Genomic DNA, 18,775 nt, shown 5'->3' with positions numbered 1-18,775 from the left:
TTGGAACAGCAACTTTCTGGTCACAAAAATTATTCCTCCACCAATGCACCTCACCTCCTGTACAACTATATTTTGAATCTACATAAGAAATACTGCAGATAATGGAAATCTGAAACATTAATTGTTTCCCCTCACAGACACTGCCTGACCAGTTCTTCTGATTTAATTTTGGATCCAACTGCCATGGTTTACATCATCATTGACTTTGCTGACCAATATAATCTATGGAACATTTACCACTTACCTCATTAACCTTCATCAAGAATTGTCTTCCTATGCAATCCCTTGAAGAGAAGGGTGATTTTATTTCATTTCAGTGCCCCATAGCTCGAGGTGCTATGGATTCTCTCACAGAGAGGCAGGTGGGACTTGGCAGCAGAGCTAGAGAGGGTAGTTAGCCATGTTGTTTGCTACTTCCTCTGTTTGCCAGTGACATTTATGAGCTCCGGTCCCAAATGCTCCTTTTCCACTTTTGAGCTGTTAATGTTAATCTTTTCGGAGATCAAGAAGTCTGTGCCATGACAGACTTCCAAGTGGAATTCATCTTCTGAGAGTCCAGTGACAGCCAAATGCAAGATGTAGCTCACAAGAGCTGGTCAAACACAATCTTGATGACAATTCATTGCTTTGCCAATCTTAACAATGCACTTAAAAGATTTTAGCAGGAGTGTCCTAGTTCCCAATGTATCTCTTGTAAGTTGCATATTCTCTGAAATACATTGTTATGAAGGATGAACAGCTCTGATGGGCAGAAGGGTAGAGAGTTGCCCATGTCCCCCTCCCCTGGAAGAATTACAAACCGTTACTGTTGCCAGGCTGCTAATGAGAGAGAAAGAGATGGAACAAAAACATACTGGGACTGGAACATTTGCTTCAGACAAGGGAGAGATAAGACCGGGGGAGAGAGAGAGAGACCATATTATGACTCCTGTAAGACTCACAGCTCCGGAGAGGGCTGTTTACTTGGTACTATTCTGTTCATTAAAATTCCTCAGTGGACAGCTGGAGTGGGCTGGTTTGATGGACTAAGCCATTCAAAACTGATTGACACCTGAGACCCCGTGAGTAGAGATAAAAGTGAGGTCTGGGGAGACACCCCTCAGACACACCAGGAGACGCACCAAGAGACACACTAGTGAGCACTGTTTAAGGATTGGAACCCAAGAGAAAGTGTGGGGCAACGGAGACCGTATGAAGGATCGGTCAATTTTAACTCACAGTGTTTATAGCGAGGCCGGTGGGGGCTTGTGTGTGTCTCCAACCTTGCCTGGGTGACGAGTCCACCAAAGAAGAACGGTCTAGCTAAAGGACAGAGGTGTCATACCTGAATGGCCACAACAACACATCGATGGATCAAGATCATAAAGGAAGGTTTGCAAGACAATAGCTGTCACTGTTTTCTCTCTCTTTCCCTCTCCCTCCTCTCTCTCCTCTCCCCCCTCAACAATTACAACAAAGAATCAACAACTACCTCAGCCTACATGAACTGAACTGAACTTTATACTTTCCCATAATAATTCTTTATCCCCTAGACAACGATAGAGCTCGTTTATTATTGATTATTATTATACCCACACTTGTAGGTTTAGTTATTGCTAATGTGTATTATCTGTATATTTGCATTGTTGATATTTATTTGTATATTTTACTAATAGACACTGTTTTGAAGATAGTACCAGACTCCAACGGATACTTCTATCTTTGCTGGTAAAACACCCAGTTATGGGGTACATAACAAATTGGGGGGCTTGTCCAGGATTTGATACAAAATTGGGCGCTATAAGTCCATTATTTGTTCTGGTTGCGTGGGTAACCAGACGGGAAACCAGCAAAGATGGATGTAATCGAATTTTTACAAAACCCGACCTTGAAGGCGCTAGAGGATGCCACAAAGACGGACTTGGTGAATATTGCAAAAGGTTTAAATATCACAGAGGTGAAGTTGTCAATGAAAAAGTGGGAGATACAGAGGGCCATAGCCCAGTATTATATATCCGAGGATGTGTTCACGCCGGGGGTATTGGAACTTATCCCTGAAAAGAAACTAGTTGTTGGGGTGGTTCAGTTAGAGATGGAAAGATTAAGGTTGGACGCAGAGTAGAAGAAAAGGGAATATGAGCTCCAGCTAAAGGAGAAAGAGAAACAGAGGGAGCATGAACGTAGGTTAAAACAGCTGGAAGCAGTGGAGAAAGAGAAAGAGAGGTAATATGAGCTGGAAATAGAGAGGGTAAAGCAACAGGGAAAAGACCGAGGGGCAGACCGAGAGGAGAAGTTTAATGTTAGTAGAGAGTTTAGGTTAGTACTTCCGTTCGAGGAGACAGATGTTGATAGTTACTTCTTGCATTTTGAAAAGGTGGCAGTGAATCAGAAGTGGCCCAGAGATCAGTGGGTGGCGTTGTTACAAAGTGCATTAAAAGGGAAGGCTCAACGGGTATATGCGGCATTGTCCAGGGACGAGTCTGAGGATTATGAGGAAATAAAGCAGGCTATCCTTCGGGCCTATGAGTTGGTACCTGAGGCAAATAGACAAAAGTTCAGAGATTTAAAGAAACTGTGGAATCAGACGTATGCAGAGTTTGCCTATGAAAAGAGTTTGCTCTTGGATCGTTGGTGTGCTGCAGAAAAGGTGGAGGAGGATTTCCATCGTTTCAGAGAGTTAATTCTGATTGAGGAATTTAAAGGTTGTGTTTCAGATAATATCAGGATGTATCTGAACGAGAAGCCGAACAAGTCTATATCGGAATTTGCCAGGTTCACAGATGAATATGCCCTAACCCACAAGACAAAGTTTTCCTCAAATAAGAGTTATCAGAAAGGCAGTAGGGATGGTAGAGAAAGTCCACCGGCTAAGGTCGAGAATAAGCCGGGAGCTAGTGGAAAAGGTGAGGAGGGAAAGCAGGCTGGCAGGAAGGTGCCTGGATGGACCTGTTATAATTGTGGAAAGGTTGGTCATATTGCGTCCAAGTGCTTTGCTCTGAAGGAGGAGACAGGAAAAGGGAAAATGGCAGTCCCTACAGGGTGTATTGAGTCGATCAGTAAATCGACGAGGAAGGCAAAGGTAGATAGAGTACGAGAGGGGCGTGAGAAATTTATTTCAGAAGGGACGGTGTCTGTGAAAGAAGGAGAGACCCCGGTTCCAGTGAGAATCTGGAGAGATACTGGGGCTCATCAGTCATTGATCCCAAGTAAGGTGCTAGATTTTGGTCCTGAGACTGGAGAGGTAGTTTTAAGAGGTATAGGAAAAGGGACAGAAGCTGTGCCTTTGCTTGGGATCATTTTAAAATGTGACCTGGTATCTGGACCAAAGTAGGGGGGCGGTCAGAATTACCAAGAGACAGCGTAGACGTCCTTCTTGGTAATGATTTAGCAGGTGGTGATGTGTGTTCAGCAGTGAAATTAACGAGCAAGCCTGTGAGTGCTGAGGACACGCCCCTGGAGTCTAAGATCTATCCTGCATGCACAATCACTCGCAACATGTCGAGAAAGGCGGCTGAGAAAGAGGGCAGTTTAAATGAGTCCAGTGTTGATTTGGCTGAGACGTTTTTACCGACCCTGTACCAAGAGGGGTTAGGGGATGGTAAAGCAGAGAATAGGGAGGTGAAAGAGAGTAAAGGAGAGGAGGTAGACCTACCCTTAGCCAGGAGGGACTTTACAGAGGCACAGAGTAAAGATGAGAAACAGATAAGGCAGTTAGAAAGTCTAGGGTTGGACATGGATGATCTGTCTGGCTTGACAGAGCAGTTTGCAGTTGAAAATTTTAAATGTGTTCCCGATGATGATATAGGGGCAGTCCTAGATGAAAAGGATGCCATTACCTTGAAGGAGTCTGCTGGGTTAGCAGATGAAGTTGTTTTAACCCGCAGGGTTGAGTTTACTCCGGATGGGAGTTGCCCAGAGAGTAACTGGGAGGATCAGGGGAACTTAGAATTTGAAAAAGGGACTGGTATGGAAAGCCTGGAAGAGGTAGACGTCCCGTTTGAGTGTGTTCAGGGTGTGAAGGATGTGGAGTCACAGGGTACTGAACCTAGTATTGAAACTCAGGAAAAGTCTGAGGTATCTGATTTAGTTGAAAAGGAATGCAGTCCTTTTGGGTCAGATGGACTTGGTTCAGTGAAGAAAGAGTTAAACTTGGTACCAGTGGAAAGTGAGAATTCTCAGTGGTTTGTGTTAGAAGGTGTGTTAAAAAGTTAGTGAGGAGATGAAAGCTGGTGATGTGAATATTATTGAAGGAGAAGGGAAAAGTGTTGTAACTAAATTGAATAAAGAAAATGTAAAGTCTGAATTGGTTTTAGAAGCAGTATCCAGGCTGAAGAAACAATGGCTTGTTAACAAGGTGCCTGTGCATCAATTACAGTTTGTTTTGGAATTTAAAGGTAAACAACTCGCTGGTGTTATTCAGGGATGTGATTTGGAGGGACAGAACCAAAAGTGTTGTTTTGATAAAGAGGGATCACTTGCAGATGTTAAACTGAAAACTAACAGAATGAAGGGTCCTTAAGATAAAATTAATGACTTGCTCAAAAATAAAGAATTGTGTGGAAGTTCGGAAAATGGGCTAAGTTTGGAAAACATTGGTGATAAGATAACTCCTATGAAAGGAGTATGCGAAGGCCTATTCCACACTGGTGAGCAAGCTAACCACGTGAGAGTTAAATGGAAAAGGGGCAAAGGTTGACAAATGCCACAGGATCTGGTTTTGAAGGAATTTGACAAAGCATGTAAATAATAAAGACAACACCATGGAAGATTGAATGTTCAGTTTAAAAGTAAAATAGAGATTAGTATTTACACAAACTTTTGTAATGTACTACAGTATAATCACACATGTATTGGTTCACATTTTGTAATATACACTTAAAATCACAACCCTTTAGTTTTTTTTTGCTGACAAAAAGGAATAAAATAGGTGGTTATTAAATTGGAGTATGATTCTACAGGAATTTATTAGGATACACCATATTAATAAGGGAAGTGACAATGTAATCGCTAACTGGTTATCTAGATGCTAAGTTGAAGGTACATCTATATTGTTTTGTAGTTAAAAATATTTCTGTATTTTTGCTGAACTCTAATCCTGTAAAATGCTGTACTAGTTAATTTTCCCCTATGGTGAAAATTCCTAGAAGGATGGGGGTGTTTCGAAGGATGAACAGCTCTGATGGGCAGAAGGATACAGAGTTGCCCATGTCCCCCACCTCTAGGAGAATTACAAACCGTTACTGTTGCCAGGCTGCTAATGAGAGAGAAAGAGATGGAACAAAAACATACTGGGACTGGAACATTTGCTTCAGACAAGGGAGAGATAAAACCGGGGGAGAGAGAGAGACCATATTATGACTCCTGTAAGACTCACGGCTCCGGAGAGGGCTGTTTACTTGGTACTATTCTGTTTATTAAAGTTCCTTAGTGGACAGCCGGAGTGGGCTGGTTTGGTGGACTAAGCCATTCAAAACTGATTGACACCTGAGACCCCGTGAGTAGAGATAAAAGTGAGGTCTGGGGAGACACCCCTCAAGCACACCAGGAGACACACTAGTGAGCACTGTTTAAGGATTGGAACCCAAGAGAAAGTGTGGGGGCATCGGAGACCGAATGAAGGATCGGTCAATTTTAACTCACAGTGTTTATAGCGAGGCTGGTGGGGGCTTGTGTGTGTGTCCACCCTTGCCTGGGTGACGAGTCCACCATAGAAGAACGGTCTAGCTAAAGGACAGAGGGGTCATACCTGAATGGCCACAACAACACATCGATGGATCAAGATCGTAAAGGAAGGTTTGCAAGACAATAGCTGTCACTGTTTGCTCGCTCTCTCTCTCTCTCTCTCCCCAACAATTACAACAAAAGAATCAACAACTACCTCAGCCTACATGAACTGAACTTTATATTTTCCCATAATAATTCTTTATCCCCTAGACAACGATAGAGCTTGTTTATTATTGATTATTATTATACCCACACTTTTAGCTTTAGTTATTGCTAACGTGTTTATCTGTATATTTGCAATGTTGATATTTATTTGTATATTTTACTAATAAACACTGTTTTGAAAATAGTACCAGACTTCAACAGAAACTTCTATCTTTGCTGGTAAGACATCCAGTTACGGGGTACGTAACAACACAGGCATGTGAAAACTACTGAGGCTCCACAAATCATAGTCCACTCTGTTGATGCAGTCAAAAACATTGGCATGGTTGATTAAGGCCACATTTAGCAGTTGGTGCTGCACCCTGTACTTTCTTTGGATTGGTAATCAGTTTACTGTTGTCGTGTGTACCAAAATACACTGCAAAGTTTTGCTTGCATGCCATGCAGATGGATCATTTCATACACAAGTATATCAAGATCTGTGTCATGGCAAAGATCATGCCTACTGTATCACTGAAGGTGGTGGTCTCCAGCCACAGAGAAAGCCAAGGATTAGTGTAAGCTACTAATACAAGAAGTATACTAATGAATGTCTAGGGCAGATGGTTTTGAAGATGGCACTTCAGCATTGCTACCGTTATTTCCAATTTATGTTACCTCAGTCTTCTTGTAAACAGGCATGCTTTTATATGCTGTGGTGTACCAATAGAATTGAACATTGGGCAATCAACAAATACCCAATCATCAAAGTGCTGTTGAGTGGAGTTTAGGATCACCTAGCAGCATACTACATTACAGTTGGATCAGTGAGATCACCACCAGATGATCCCCAACTAGCATTCTAAAGGAACCACTTGTTCTTCCAGCACCATTCACATTTGTTCCCTTCCCCCTCCCACAACAATTGTAAAAAATTCCACACCTAGCCTTCAACATTCACCATACAAAGAATCAGGCCCTGTTACTAGCTGAGATTATGTTTTACATGGATTACTTCTAATTTATTAAGGCATTTCAAACTTCAAAAGTTCTATATTCAAATGAAATCTTATTTTGCTGCTTATGATGCAATTGTCTCTACAATGGGGTAAAAATGCAAATTGGGTGACTGCTATACAGTACACTTTCAATCAGTTCCCAAACATGAGCCTACTCTTTCAGTTCTTATTACATACTTTAATTCTTCCTGTCACATTTCTGTCCTCAGCCTCCAAATGAAGTTCCACAGACAAAATGTGAGGCATTGTGTTTCATTGCAAAGTATATTTCAGCATTCAGAACTCCATAAGTTTAAAATGTTTTCAATCATGCAGTTTTCTAAAGAATTCCCTTACTTTGGCCTTCCCCCTGCCCCCCCCCCCCCCATTCCTACAGAATAGTGGCTTCAATTCAGTTCCAGTGTTGGGCCTGGGCACACCATTTAAAAGTTAGATCAGAGGTATTAATTAAAATGCAAATTTAAGAATGTGAGATGATTTTTGTATCAACAATAAGAGGCAAATAGAAATAAAACATACATTCAATTCCCTAATGGAAAATACATTATTGAACATCTTTAGTTATTATCACAACTAGGTAAGCAAGAAAATCCTGTTCCCCAGAAATACTTTTGATAATAAAAGTACAAAACTGGGAACACAAACCTCAGTTCGTTATTATAAATTCTCAGTAAAGCCGACTAGATTCCATTTCGAACATTTTTCTCTTCTGAGAAAAATCTGAGGCAGATTTTCTACTTCTCCTTATCTGACTTTCAGCCCTCCCACTTAGAGCCGACTTTAAACCTAACTTCTCTCTGTTCTGTTAAAGGCCATCTGATGCAGCAACTCCATTGTTTCTGCACAGATTTCTTGCTTGTTTCAGATTTTACCTTAACTTCCTCAATAAATCGATGGGAAAAACACTCGCCTTGGAAAACCCGGAACACCATTAGTGCTAAAGTCAACTGTTAATCTTAATTGATTAATTTCCCCCATCTTCGTTCACCGCTCCGGAGTTGTGGCTGATCATGCCCATTAAATAACTTAAAGGAAAATTGATCTAGGGGATATTACTGACAGGTTATAATTACAGTGCAAGCTGTGTTTCCAGTCTATAGATCTTACGGCAAAGAATACTATGAGCAGGTTTTTCTTGCTTATACGGTGTTGACTAACAGTGACTAAGCTATTCCGAAGATGTTCGACAACATATTGGAGAACCTAGTACATGCTTTATTCTTACTTTACCAAGTACGTTGCTCGACATGTAAATGTCACATTTAAAAGTATCTGAATTATTTAATTTTCTCCTCATTCAATTTCTACATCTTCCGTTACCAATTTCTGAAGAAAAAGCGGAATCAATTTAAACCACTATTTTCCAAGAATGGGATAAATATAAAGAAGTTATTCGAATGCTGTTTTCCAACATGACAGTTAAATTTTGTAACACACGCGCGCACCCAAAACCCCTATTCTCAAAACACAGACGCAGCGATAAACCTATTAAAGTGCAGACGGCAGATCAGTTTACATAACAGTAGAGATATTCAACCCTATCATCTCCCCTTCCGCTCAGGAAAAACGCATCAATCCTATGTTGCGAATGCAGTTCAGAACTCGCCACACATAATTTCCGTGCTTTAAAAAAAATGTAATAAATCTGAAAAAATATCCACTTACCGATAAGGTTTGGTACATAAAAAAGAACTCTCCAACGCATCTTGTAAGAGGGGCGCTGTAGGAAAGGAAAAGCTGATATTTATTGTTCTGGATCTTAGTGCTCTCAATCACCTGACCATTTATTAAATAGCATCTCATCCAATATTCAGCAATTCGCCGCTAAACTAAAATGTATTTGTAGATCGCACACTCAACCAGAATGGTGGGAAAGCAAATGCATATGCAGCACGTTGCCTGAGAAATGACCGGGCCCGCCCCGGAAAACCCAACCCAAGGAGCATTTGCATAGTGGTATGGTATGTCCTGGTTCTGTTTGCCCGACGGAGAGGGAGAAGGGAGAGGTGAACAACGCCCTCTGGCTTTGACTGTTACTGCCCGGAGGTGCCATCTCCACAGTTATCATGTTAAGATTTACTTGAAGATTTTGCTTTCAAGTTTGTATATTCTCAGCTCCAACCATTAATTGTGGAGGTAAAATATTTGCAATCGGGATGTGAAATTGCTGAGAAATAATTAATATCAAGCTCCTTCCTGGTTGGTTAAAAATAAATAAAGCAACAGGTGGCCAAAATTGTGTAAACCATCACTCCCACTTCCCCACAAATTCCTGCATTAACTGCACCTGTCTACCTCCACCTCAATGGGCCAAAGGACATGGTGGTGCTTATAATGCTGAGTTAATCATCTGTTCACTTGGACTCCTAAATCTTGTGAGTTCAAATGCTAACACTGCAATTGTGAAATAAAAATTGGTTAATTAAATAATCTGCGTTATAGTCATCATCATATAAAACCTCACTGCTTCACTGCAGTTTGACTAGTGGTTCCTGTTCCCTATCCAAATGGCTGACTTCTCAATGGAGTCTGAAATAGCCCCATAAACCACTCAGTTTATACCAAAATGTAAGAATAGAAATAAATGGACCACCCAGCAATGTTGAAGGTTTCTCAGTACCAGTTTAAGACACAGCAAAGGTACATAAAGTCAACCCCTTCAAAATACTCTTTTGAATATTTGGGGGTGAGTATCAATCAGGCAAACTGATCCACAAACTGACTAAGTTATAACCTGCTCATGGAATCATTACTTTCAGCCATCACATTCTTTGGAGACATCTTGTTCTTCTGAGGTACAAACACAAGAGGAAATGGCCCTGGATTTCTAATGGCATAGTGTTAAACAAAGGTAAGGAAACCTGCTGGTCCCTATTCAGGTGAATCAATAGTCCAGCATGTTAAGTACCACAGTGCATAGATTCAGAATGGGGCTTTCAATGCCTACTTCAATAATTCCTTGATTTACAAGTAAGTTGCATTTCTGGAAAACATACCATCATAAATTGAAAAGACATTTCCCTTGCTTCAATGTAAAAGTTTTGTGTTCCAGAACTCAAGAATTTCAGTCCAATAAACCTAAACTCTCAAATAAACTGTTCCCTGTATCTGAAATAACACTTCATTAACAATTAGATTTTACATTATATGTTCTCCATGTAAAATATATAAGCTTCATATACATGCTGAAAGCTCTTGACAGGGTGAATGTGGAGAGGATGTTACCTCTAGTAGGTGAATCTAGAATCAGAGGTCATTGACTAAAAATAAGGGTTAATTCACTTAAGATAAATGAGGCAAGTGAATCTCAAGTGATTGTCAGTCTTTTGAAAATGCAAACACGAGGAAATCTGCAGATGTTGGAAATTCAAGCAACACACACAAAATGCTGGTGGAACGCAGCAGGCCAAGCAGCATTTATAGGAAGAAGCACAGTTGACATTTCAGGCCGAGACCCTTCATCAGTTAGTCCTGACGAAGGGTCTCGGCCCGAAACATTGATCGTGCTTCTTCCAAAAAATGCTGCCTGGCCTGCTGCGTTCCACCAGCATTTTGTGTGTGTTGTCAGTCTTTTGAAATCTCTTTCTCAAGTCATATTAGAAGAGAATCTTCTGTGAAGTAGATTTCTGATTTGTGAACAGTTACTGGGAAGGGTCAAATTGTTCACTCCTGATCCTGATTTGTTTATCATTGTAAGTGTGGTTGTGACCTACAGTGGAGAAGAGAGGCCATATAGTCACTGGTGTTTAGATGGCAGTAGCAGCGTTGGGAGTATCTGAGCTGGGAATTTGAGACACTGATGGGAATATTCATTGTTGCATGGGTTACAACATCCCAAGAAGCATCTGTATGATCTATGACTACCTCATTATTGTGCTCTCCCAGATTTCTTGTGTGATGGTTTTATTATTGCCACTCAACACTGAAATGGCATGTGTAACACACACAAAATGCTGAAGAAACTCAGCAGGTCAGGCAGAATCTGTGGAGAGGATAAACAGTTGTTGTTTCGGGCTGAGACCATTCACTGGGACATGACCCAAAATGTCAACTGACTTGCAGAGTTTCTCCAGCATTTTATCTGTGTTGCTCAAGATTTCTATGAATCTGAAGAAACTCGTGTGTTTACCAATATTAAAAACCTCTTGATGTTATGCAAGTGATAAACCTCAAGGGCTGCATCAATATTCTGGTCCACGGGTTTCAACAACGAAATAGATATTGTTGGCTCGATGTTAACTTGGTGTCCAGTGTTTCCTCGATGGCGGCACATGGAAACTGAATTCCTTTTGGACTTAGGCTGAACTACAGAGGATGGGGAGGAGGTCTGGCCCCTGCATATGTAGCACACAGGCCCATCGACATGTGGACATGCCCTGGTGCTCATGAACCAGATCCCCAACAATGGGTAGATAGCCCCACTGCCTTGTGGGCAGCCTCGGGAGAGGTGAAGGCTATGGAAGTAAACCCAGACAGCAATTCCAGAGTGGAGCCCTTAAGGAGGCTGAATGTCATTGAACATCCTTCTGGCAACTCCTGTAGCCAAGCTTGTGCCAAACGTATTGCTTCATATGCTCTCCTTTGGACTACACTGGTGAGACCAAGAGAGGGATCTTGACGACTGGGCATCTCAGGATCTCCATGCTTTCCACACAGGCTTGTGATGATGATAGTCCTTCAAGACAGACAGATGCTAACCACCACCATCAGACAATGCTTATTTTCATTTACAACTCCTCAACAAGAGGCAACAAGTTGACATCTGCAATGAAATTCAGTGGTAATAGAATTTCCAGTCGCCAGCTACCAATATTCTGTGGCCATTGTTTACAATAAACCTCCCAGTCATTTAAATATATCGGGCACAATAGCAAGTGGAGATTGGATGCCTTTCAGTAGGTAACTCATCTCCTGACTAGTCGTGACTTACAAGGCAAAGGCAGAAATGCAATGAAAACCTTTCATTCACCTGAATAAATGAAGTTGTTCCATCATTCAAAAGTCCTGGTGGTTTTCTGGTGAAAGCAGCCACTGATTGGCACCAAATCCCTTTACTTAAATATTCTTTCCCCCCACCACTGTACTGTAATCTGTGCTGTTACAATATCAAACACAGCAATTCCCCAAGACTTACCTTTCTAAATATGTGAATTCTTCAACATAGAGAACAAAGAGCAGCCACACTGAAGTAACACCAGCTTCAAGTTCCACCCCATAATACATTACCCAGTCTTTAAAACATTTCATTGATTTGCTATGTGATGTGTGATGAGCAAACCAGGCAGAGATGGGGTCCAGAGTTGACCCCCCCCCCCCCGTGAACTGTGCTGCTAACGAGAGAGAGAGAGAGAGAAGAAGAGGGGGGAGGCATCCTGCTGCAGATGCTGATAATGAAAGAGAGAGATAATTTAGTATTATGGCTTCTTCGATAATTGTTTACTTTACTCCAAGGACACTTTGCCTGCTTGTGTGCATTCCTGCTGAGATAGCAAGGAGCAGCCAGGTGATGGACATGGACAGTTGATGGATGGCTGGTACCCCAGCAGGGGAGATAAAAAGTAAGTCTGCTGAGATACGAGCAGACACACCACGGGACACTGTGGTGTGCCGTGGTGAAAGAGCGTTGTGCACCCACAGGAAAGTGGGGGTTTGGAGGATCGATTCGGGGGAATCGATCAGAGTCTCACAGTATATGAAGGCAGAGCAGTGGGGGCTTGTGTGTGTGTCCACCCTCGCCTGGGTGACAGGCTCACCACTGAAGAACAGTCTGGCCTGGTACGGAGGGGTCACAGTCGGTGACCACAAGAGGACAAGAAGACAACGGAAGGTTTGCCTGCAACTGCATCATCCCTCTCTCTCTCTCCCCCTCCCCCTTCTGTATATACCATTGCTAACCTGTTTTATATATATATTTGCATTTTATAGTACTGTATTACTTAGTTTACTAATAAACACTTTTAGTTACAGTAATACCAGACTCCAACGTATTATTCCATTTCTGCTGGTTTGGTAACCCAGTCACGGGGTACGTGACAGCTATTGCTGTCTAGTACAATTCCTAGAAATTCCCACTGAATGGCACTATGAAAGTACTTCCATCATGTGGTCTCTTACAGCTGAAGGTAGACATCACTATTTTCTTAAGAGAAATTAAGGATAGAAAATATATATACTGATCTGATAAGCAACAGTCAACTCCAACATTTTTTCCAATTCAATGAAAAAATGGAAAGTAGATTTTTAAAATCTGTATAAAGAGTAAGTGTGGTTCTTAGGGTTCTTGCATCAGTGAAAAAAATCAAACCACGCAGAGTATTGAGGCCTTACTGTCTATGTCAATAGTTTCTTAAACTAGATAAAATCTAGATCACTTCATCATTTGCTTTGGGTTGATCCTGTGTGGGAATTAGCCTTGTATATCAGAATTTTACAGGTAATCTTTTTAATGGTAGCTTTCTTAATAATAGTCTATAATGAAAGGATTACTCCTTGTGTTTACAAAACTTAAAAGGTCCAAGTTTTATATGAGTCTTAACTAGTACTAAGGACACATGGATGTATTTTCAAACACTTAAACAATATATGTTAATTGGCAATATATCCATCATCAAGACAACTGTGCTTAGAACAGTACATCAGATTAAATTACTTAAGTAACATCTAAACATAAAGTCCTTTTCTCATCTGTGCAAATAAGCACAATAATTCATCAAACTATGAAGTAGCAGAAAATCAATAAATGATTTCTTCCCCTTCCCTTCCTCAAAATATTTCCAACAGCCAAAAACAGGCCACTAAATTGACATTATTGGTTTAAAATCATTAAAGTTATTTACACTTGTTCCACAATGAAATATACATTATACAGTGGTTGCTTTCCAGAATCTAATCCATGAGCTGATGTTCATGCATGTCTGTATTTTAACCACTTTTTCAGCTATATTTCCCAGATTGAAATTATTTCTGCAATGGCGTCATTCCCTGTGCATATGTGTGTACTGGCTTCTTCCTCATCCATCCAAATAAAAACTATTTTTCTTACCTGCTCTTTCATCAAATCATTTTCACACCCTCATGTCTTCTTTTGTAAAAAAAGACTATCCTTAAAAATAATTATTTTGGGGAAGTGTCAAAAGAGATATAATTAACATTTCAGAAATTATTACCAGGTGTCAATTATAATGTTAAATTGCAGAAATACAACACAGTTTCAGTCATTTTAATATTGAGTTTTCCCAGCAATTTTTATTTTTATTTCATATTTCCAACATCTGCAGGTCTTCTTTATTTTAAGTTACATCTCCAATAGGTCACCTTTCAATTTCAGTCACAGCTGCAAACTCAAAGTTTCTGCACAGCTTCCAACAATCAGAATCTAATCACTAATAAGAGGAAATCTGCAGATGCTGGAAATCCGAGCAACACACACAAAATGCAGGAGGAACTCAACAGGCCAGGCAGCATCTATGGAAGAGAGTACAGTCAACATTTCGGGCCAAGATCCTTTAGGAGGACTGGAGAAAAAATGCTGAGGAGTAGTTTTAAAAGCTGGGGGGAGGGGTGAGAGAAACACAAGGTGATAGGTGAAATTTGGGAGGAATGAAGTAAAGAGCTGGCAAGTTGATTTGCGAGAGATACAGGGCTGGAGAAGGGGCCGTCTGATAAAAGAGGATAGAAGGCTATGGAAGAAAGAAAAGGGGGGAAGAGCAGCAGAGGGAGGTAATGGGGGCAAGGAGATAAAGTGAGAGATGGAAAAGGGGATGAGGAATCATGAAAGGGGGGCATTACTGGAAGTTTAAGAAATCGATGTTCATGTCATCTCCAATGGGATCCCACTACCAAGCACATCTTTCCCTGCCCCCCTCCCCCCGCCACTTTCTGCTTTCCCCAGGGATCTCTCCCTGCACGATTCCCTTGTCCATTTGTTCCTTCACACTGATCTCTCTCCTGGCACTTACACTTGCAAGTGGAACAAGTGCTACACTTGCTCCTACACCTCCTCCCTCACTACCATTCAGGGCCCCAAACAGTCCTCCCAAGTCAGGTGACACTTCACTTGTGAGGCTGTTGGTGTCATATATTGTGTCCAGTGCTTCCGGTTTAGGCTTCCTGAATATTGGTGAGATCCAAACAGATTGGGAGATCGCTTTGCTGAGCACCTACACTCCATCCACCAGAAAAAGCAGGATCTCCAGTAGCCACCGATTGTAATTCCACTTCCCATTCCCATTCTGATATGTCTATCCATGGCATCCTGCACTGTCGTGACGAGACCACACTTAGGTTGGAGGAGCAACACCTTATATTTTGTCTGGGTAGCCTCCAACCTGATGGCATGATCATCGATTTCTCAAACTTCCGGTAATGCCAACACACCCCCCCCTTCACCATTCCCCCTCCCCTTTTCCCTCTTTCTCCTTATCTTCTTACCTGCCCATCACCTCCCTTTGGTGCTCTGGTGCTCCCCACTTTATTTTTTGTATGGCCTTCTGTCCTCTTTTATCAGATGGCCCCTTCTCCAGTCCTCTATCTCTTTCACCAATCAACTCCCAGCTCTTTACTTCATTCCTCCCCCTTCAGGTTTCATTTATTACCATGTGTTTCACTCTTCCCTCTCCCCACCTTTTAAATCTACTCCTCAGCTTTTTCTCTCCAGTCCTGTCAAAGGGTCTTGACCCAAAATGTTGACTGTACTCTTCTCCCTAGATGCTGTCTGGCCTGCTGAGTTCCTCCAGTATTTTGTGTGTGTTATTTGTCAGAATCTAATGTATTCCTTGTAGTATATTTAATATTTCAGTAGTATTTGAGTAATATTGTAAATATATTGTTTGATTAAGCTTTCTTTCCTTGTTCACATAATTCATTGTGGATTATATGCGAATGGCATACGTCATTACAATAGACAATAGACAATAGGTGCAGAGGTAGACCATTCAGCTCTTCAAGCCTGCACCACCATTCTGAGATCATGGCTGATCATCTACTATCAATACCCGGTTCCTGCCTTGTCCCCATATCCCTTGATTCCCCTATCCATAAGATACCTATCTAGCTCCTTCTTGAAAGCATCTAGAGAATTGGCCTCCACTGCCTTCCGAGGCAGTGCATTCCAGACACCCACAACTCTCTGGGAGAAGAAGTTTTTCCTTAACTCTGTCCTAAATGACATACCCCTTATTCTTAAACCATGCCCTCTGGTACTGGACTCTCCCAGCATCTGGAACATATTTCTTGCCTCTATCTTGTCCAATCCCTTAATAATCTTATATGGTGCAAACAGATCCCCTCTCAATCTCCTTAATTCCAGCGTGTACAAGCCCAGTCTCTCTAACCTCTCTGCGTAAGACAGTCCGGACATCCCAGGAATTAACCTTGTGAATCTAAGCTGCACTTCCTCTACAGCCAGGATGTCATTCCTTAACCCTGGAGACCAAAACTGTACACAATACTCCAGGTGTGGTCTCACCAGGGCCCTGTACAAATGCAAAAGGATTTCCTTGTTCTTGTACTCAATTCCCTTTGTAATAAAGGCCAACATTCCATTAGCCTTCTTCACTGCCTGCTGCACTTGCTCATTCACTTTCAGCGACCGATGAACAAGGACTCCTAGATCTCTTTGTATTTCTCCCTTACCTAACTATACACCATTCAAATAATAATCTGCCTTCCTGTTCTTACTCCCAAAGTGGATAACCTCACACTTATTCACATTAAACGTCATCTGCCAAGTATCTGCCCACTCACCCAAACTATCCAAGTCACCCTGAATTCTCCTAATCACATGTCACACTGCCACTCAGCTTAGTATCATCAGCAAACTTGCTGATGTTATTCTCAATGCCTCCATCTAAATCATTGATGTAAATCGTAAACAGTTGTTGTCCCAATACCGAGCCCTGTGGCACCCCACTAGTCACCAGCTGCCATTCACTGCTACCCTTTGCTTTCTATCTGCCAACCAGTTTTCTATCCATGTCAATATCTTCCCCCCAATGCCATGAGCTCTGATTTTACCCACCAATCTCCTATGTGGGACCTTATCAAATGCCTTCTAAAAATCGAGGTACACTACATCCACTGGATCTCCCTTGTCTAACTTCCTGGTTACATCCTCGAAAAACTCCAATAGAGTAGTCAAGCATGATTTGCCCTTGGTAAATCCATGCTGGCTCAGCCCAATCCTATCACTGCAATCTAGATATGCCACTATTTCATCCTTAATAATGGAATCTAGCATCTTCCCCACTACTGATGTTAGGCTGACAGGACGATAGTTCTCTGTTTTCTCCCTCCCTCCTTTCTTAAAAAGTGGGATAACATTAGCCATTTTCCAATCCTCAGGAACTGATCCTGAATCTAAGGAACATTGGAAAATGATTACCAATGCATCCGCAATTTCCAGAGCCACCTGCTTTAGTACCCTAGGATGCAGACCATCTGGACCTGGGGATTTGTCAGCCTTCAGTCCCATCAGTCTACTCATCACCGTTTCCTTCCTAATGTCAATCTGTTTCATTTCTTCTGTTACCCTATGTCCTTGGCCCATCCATACATCTGGGAGATTGCTTGTGTCTTCCCTAGTGAAGACAGGTCTAAAGTACTTATTAAATTCTTCTGCCATTTCTCTGTTCCCATAACAATTTCACCCAATTTATTCTTCAAGGGCACAACATTGTTCTTAACTATCTTCTTTCTCTTCATATACCTAAAAAAGCTTTTGCTATCTTCCTTTATATTCCTGGCTGGCTTGCGTTTGTACCTCATTTTTTTTTATCCCCGTATTGCCTTTTTAGTTAAGTTCTGTTGTTCCTTAAAAATTTCCCAATCATCTGTCTTCCCACTCACCTTAGCTCTGTCAAACTTCTTTTTTTTTAATGCTATGCAATCTCTGACTTCCTTTGTCAACCACTTTGGCCCCTTTCCCCCCTTTGAATCCTTCCTTCTCCGGGGATTGTTATGAACGTACCACGGCTCTGAGGGGCTGAAGGGTGCGGGGTAGCCCCCTCCTTTTTGAGAATCGCTGGATCGCTATTGATTTGGGTCAGGAGACCCAGGAAATGAGAGAGAGATGTTTGGAATGTCTTGACCCCCCCCCCCCCACTCCCCGGCGATATAAAGCTACAGGAAATGGCCATTGTCTCTTGGAGACGTAATTGTGTATTAAAATACTGTGCTTCATGGAAGCCCTCAGGCAAAGTGGGCTGGTTGGTGGAGGGATTGCATCATCCCAACCTGATTGACATCTGAGACCCTGTGAGTCAGGATAAAGGAGGGTCTGTGGGAACAGCCACTCAGATGCACCAGAAGAAATGCTAGCGATCCCATAATAGCGAAAGCCAGTGGGAAGACCACGTGCGTCCGTTTCCATTTGCCCCGGAATCGGTGGTCCTTTACCACGGAAGAATGGTTTTTAGCTAATAACGGGGAAATCAACTCCCAACGACTCTTGAAGGATTGACTTCATAAAAGGACTGGGCAAGTTTTAACCCGCCTTTCTCTCAAACCAAAACGAACTAAAAGTGACTTTTATATTTCCGTCGGACAATACATTATCCCCTAGACAACGATAGAGCTATTTCTTATTGATTATTATTATACCCACACTTTTAGATTTAGTATTGACGACGTATACTATCTGGATGTTTGCATTGATGTTACTTTGTGTATTTTTATCAATAAATACTGTTAAAAATAGTACCATCAGACTTCAACTGACCTCTTGATCTTTGCTGGTAAGTGACCCAGTTATGGGGTACGTAACAGGATGAACTGATTTTGCACCTTGTGCATTATTCCCAAGAATACCTGCCATTGCTGTTCCACTGTCTTTTCTGCTAGGATATCCATCCATTTAACTTTAGCCAGCTCCTCCCTCATGGCTCCATAGTCTCCTTTGTTCAACTGCAACA

The 18,775-nt window shown here is 41.7% G+C and overlaps 1 protein-coding gene across 4 annotated transcripts in view; it reads right to left on the bottom strand.

The window, feature by feature from the left end:
* Positions 1-18,775, bottom strand: part of si:ch1073-145m9.1 (CDP-diacylglycerol--glycerol-3-phosphate 3-phosphatidyltransferase) — an 85,342-nt gene that overhangs the window by 19,274 nt on the left and 47,293 nt on the right. For all 4 annotated transcript variants that reach the window (XM_059973244.1, XM_059973242.1, XM_059973241.1 and 1 more), the window contains one exon: positions 8,532-8,586. In XM_059973244.1, the coding sequence (XP_059829227.1) occupies positions 8,532-8,571 (40 nt within the window). In that variant the 5' untranslated portion in view covers positions 8,572-8,586. The remainder of the gene's footprint in view (positions 1-8,531; positions 8,587-18,775) is intronic.

The sequence above is a fragment of the Hypanus sabinus genome, chromosome 6 (assembly GCF_030144855.1).
Source record: "Hypanus sabinus isolate sHypSab1 chromosome 6, sHypSab1.hap1, whole genome shotgun sequence".
Classification (NCBI taxonomy): Eukaryota; Metazoa; Chordata; class Chondrichthyes; order Myliobatiformes; family Dasyatidae; genus Hypanus; species Hypanus sabinus.
Note: the sequence above shows the minus strand (reverse complement) of the source record. Positions and strands in the feature narration are given on the sequence as shown.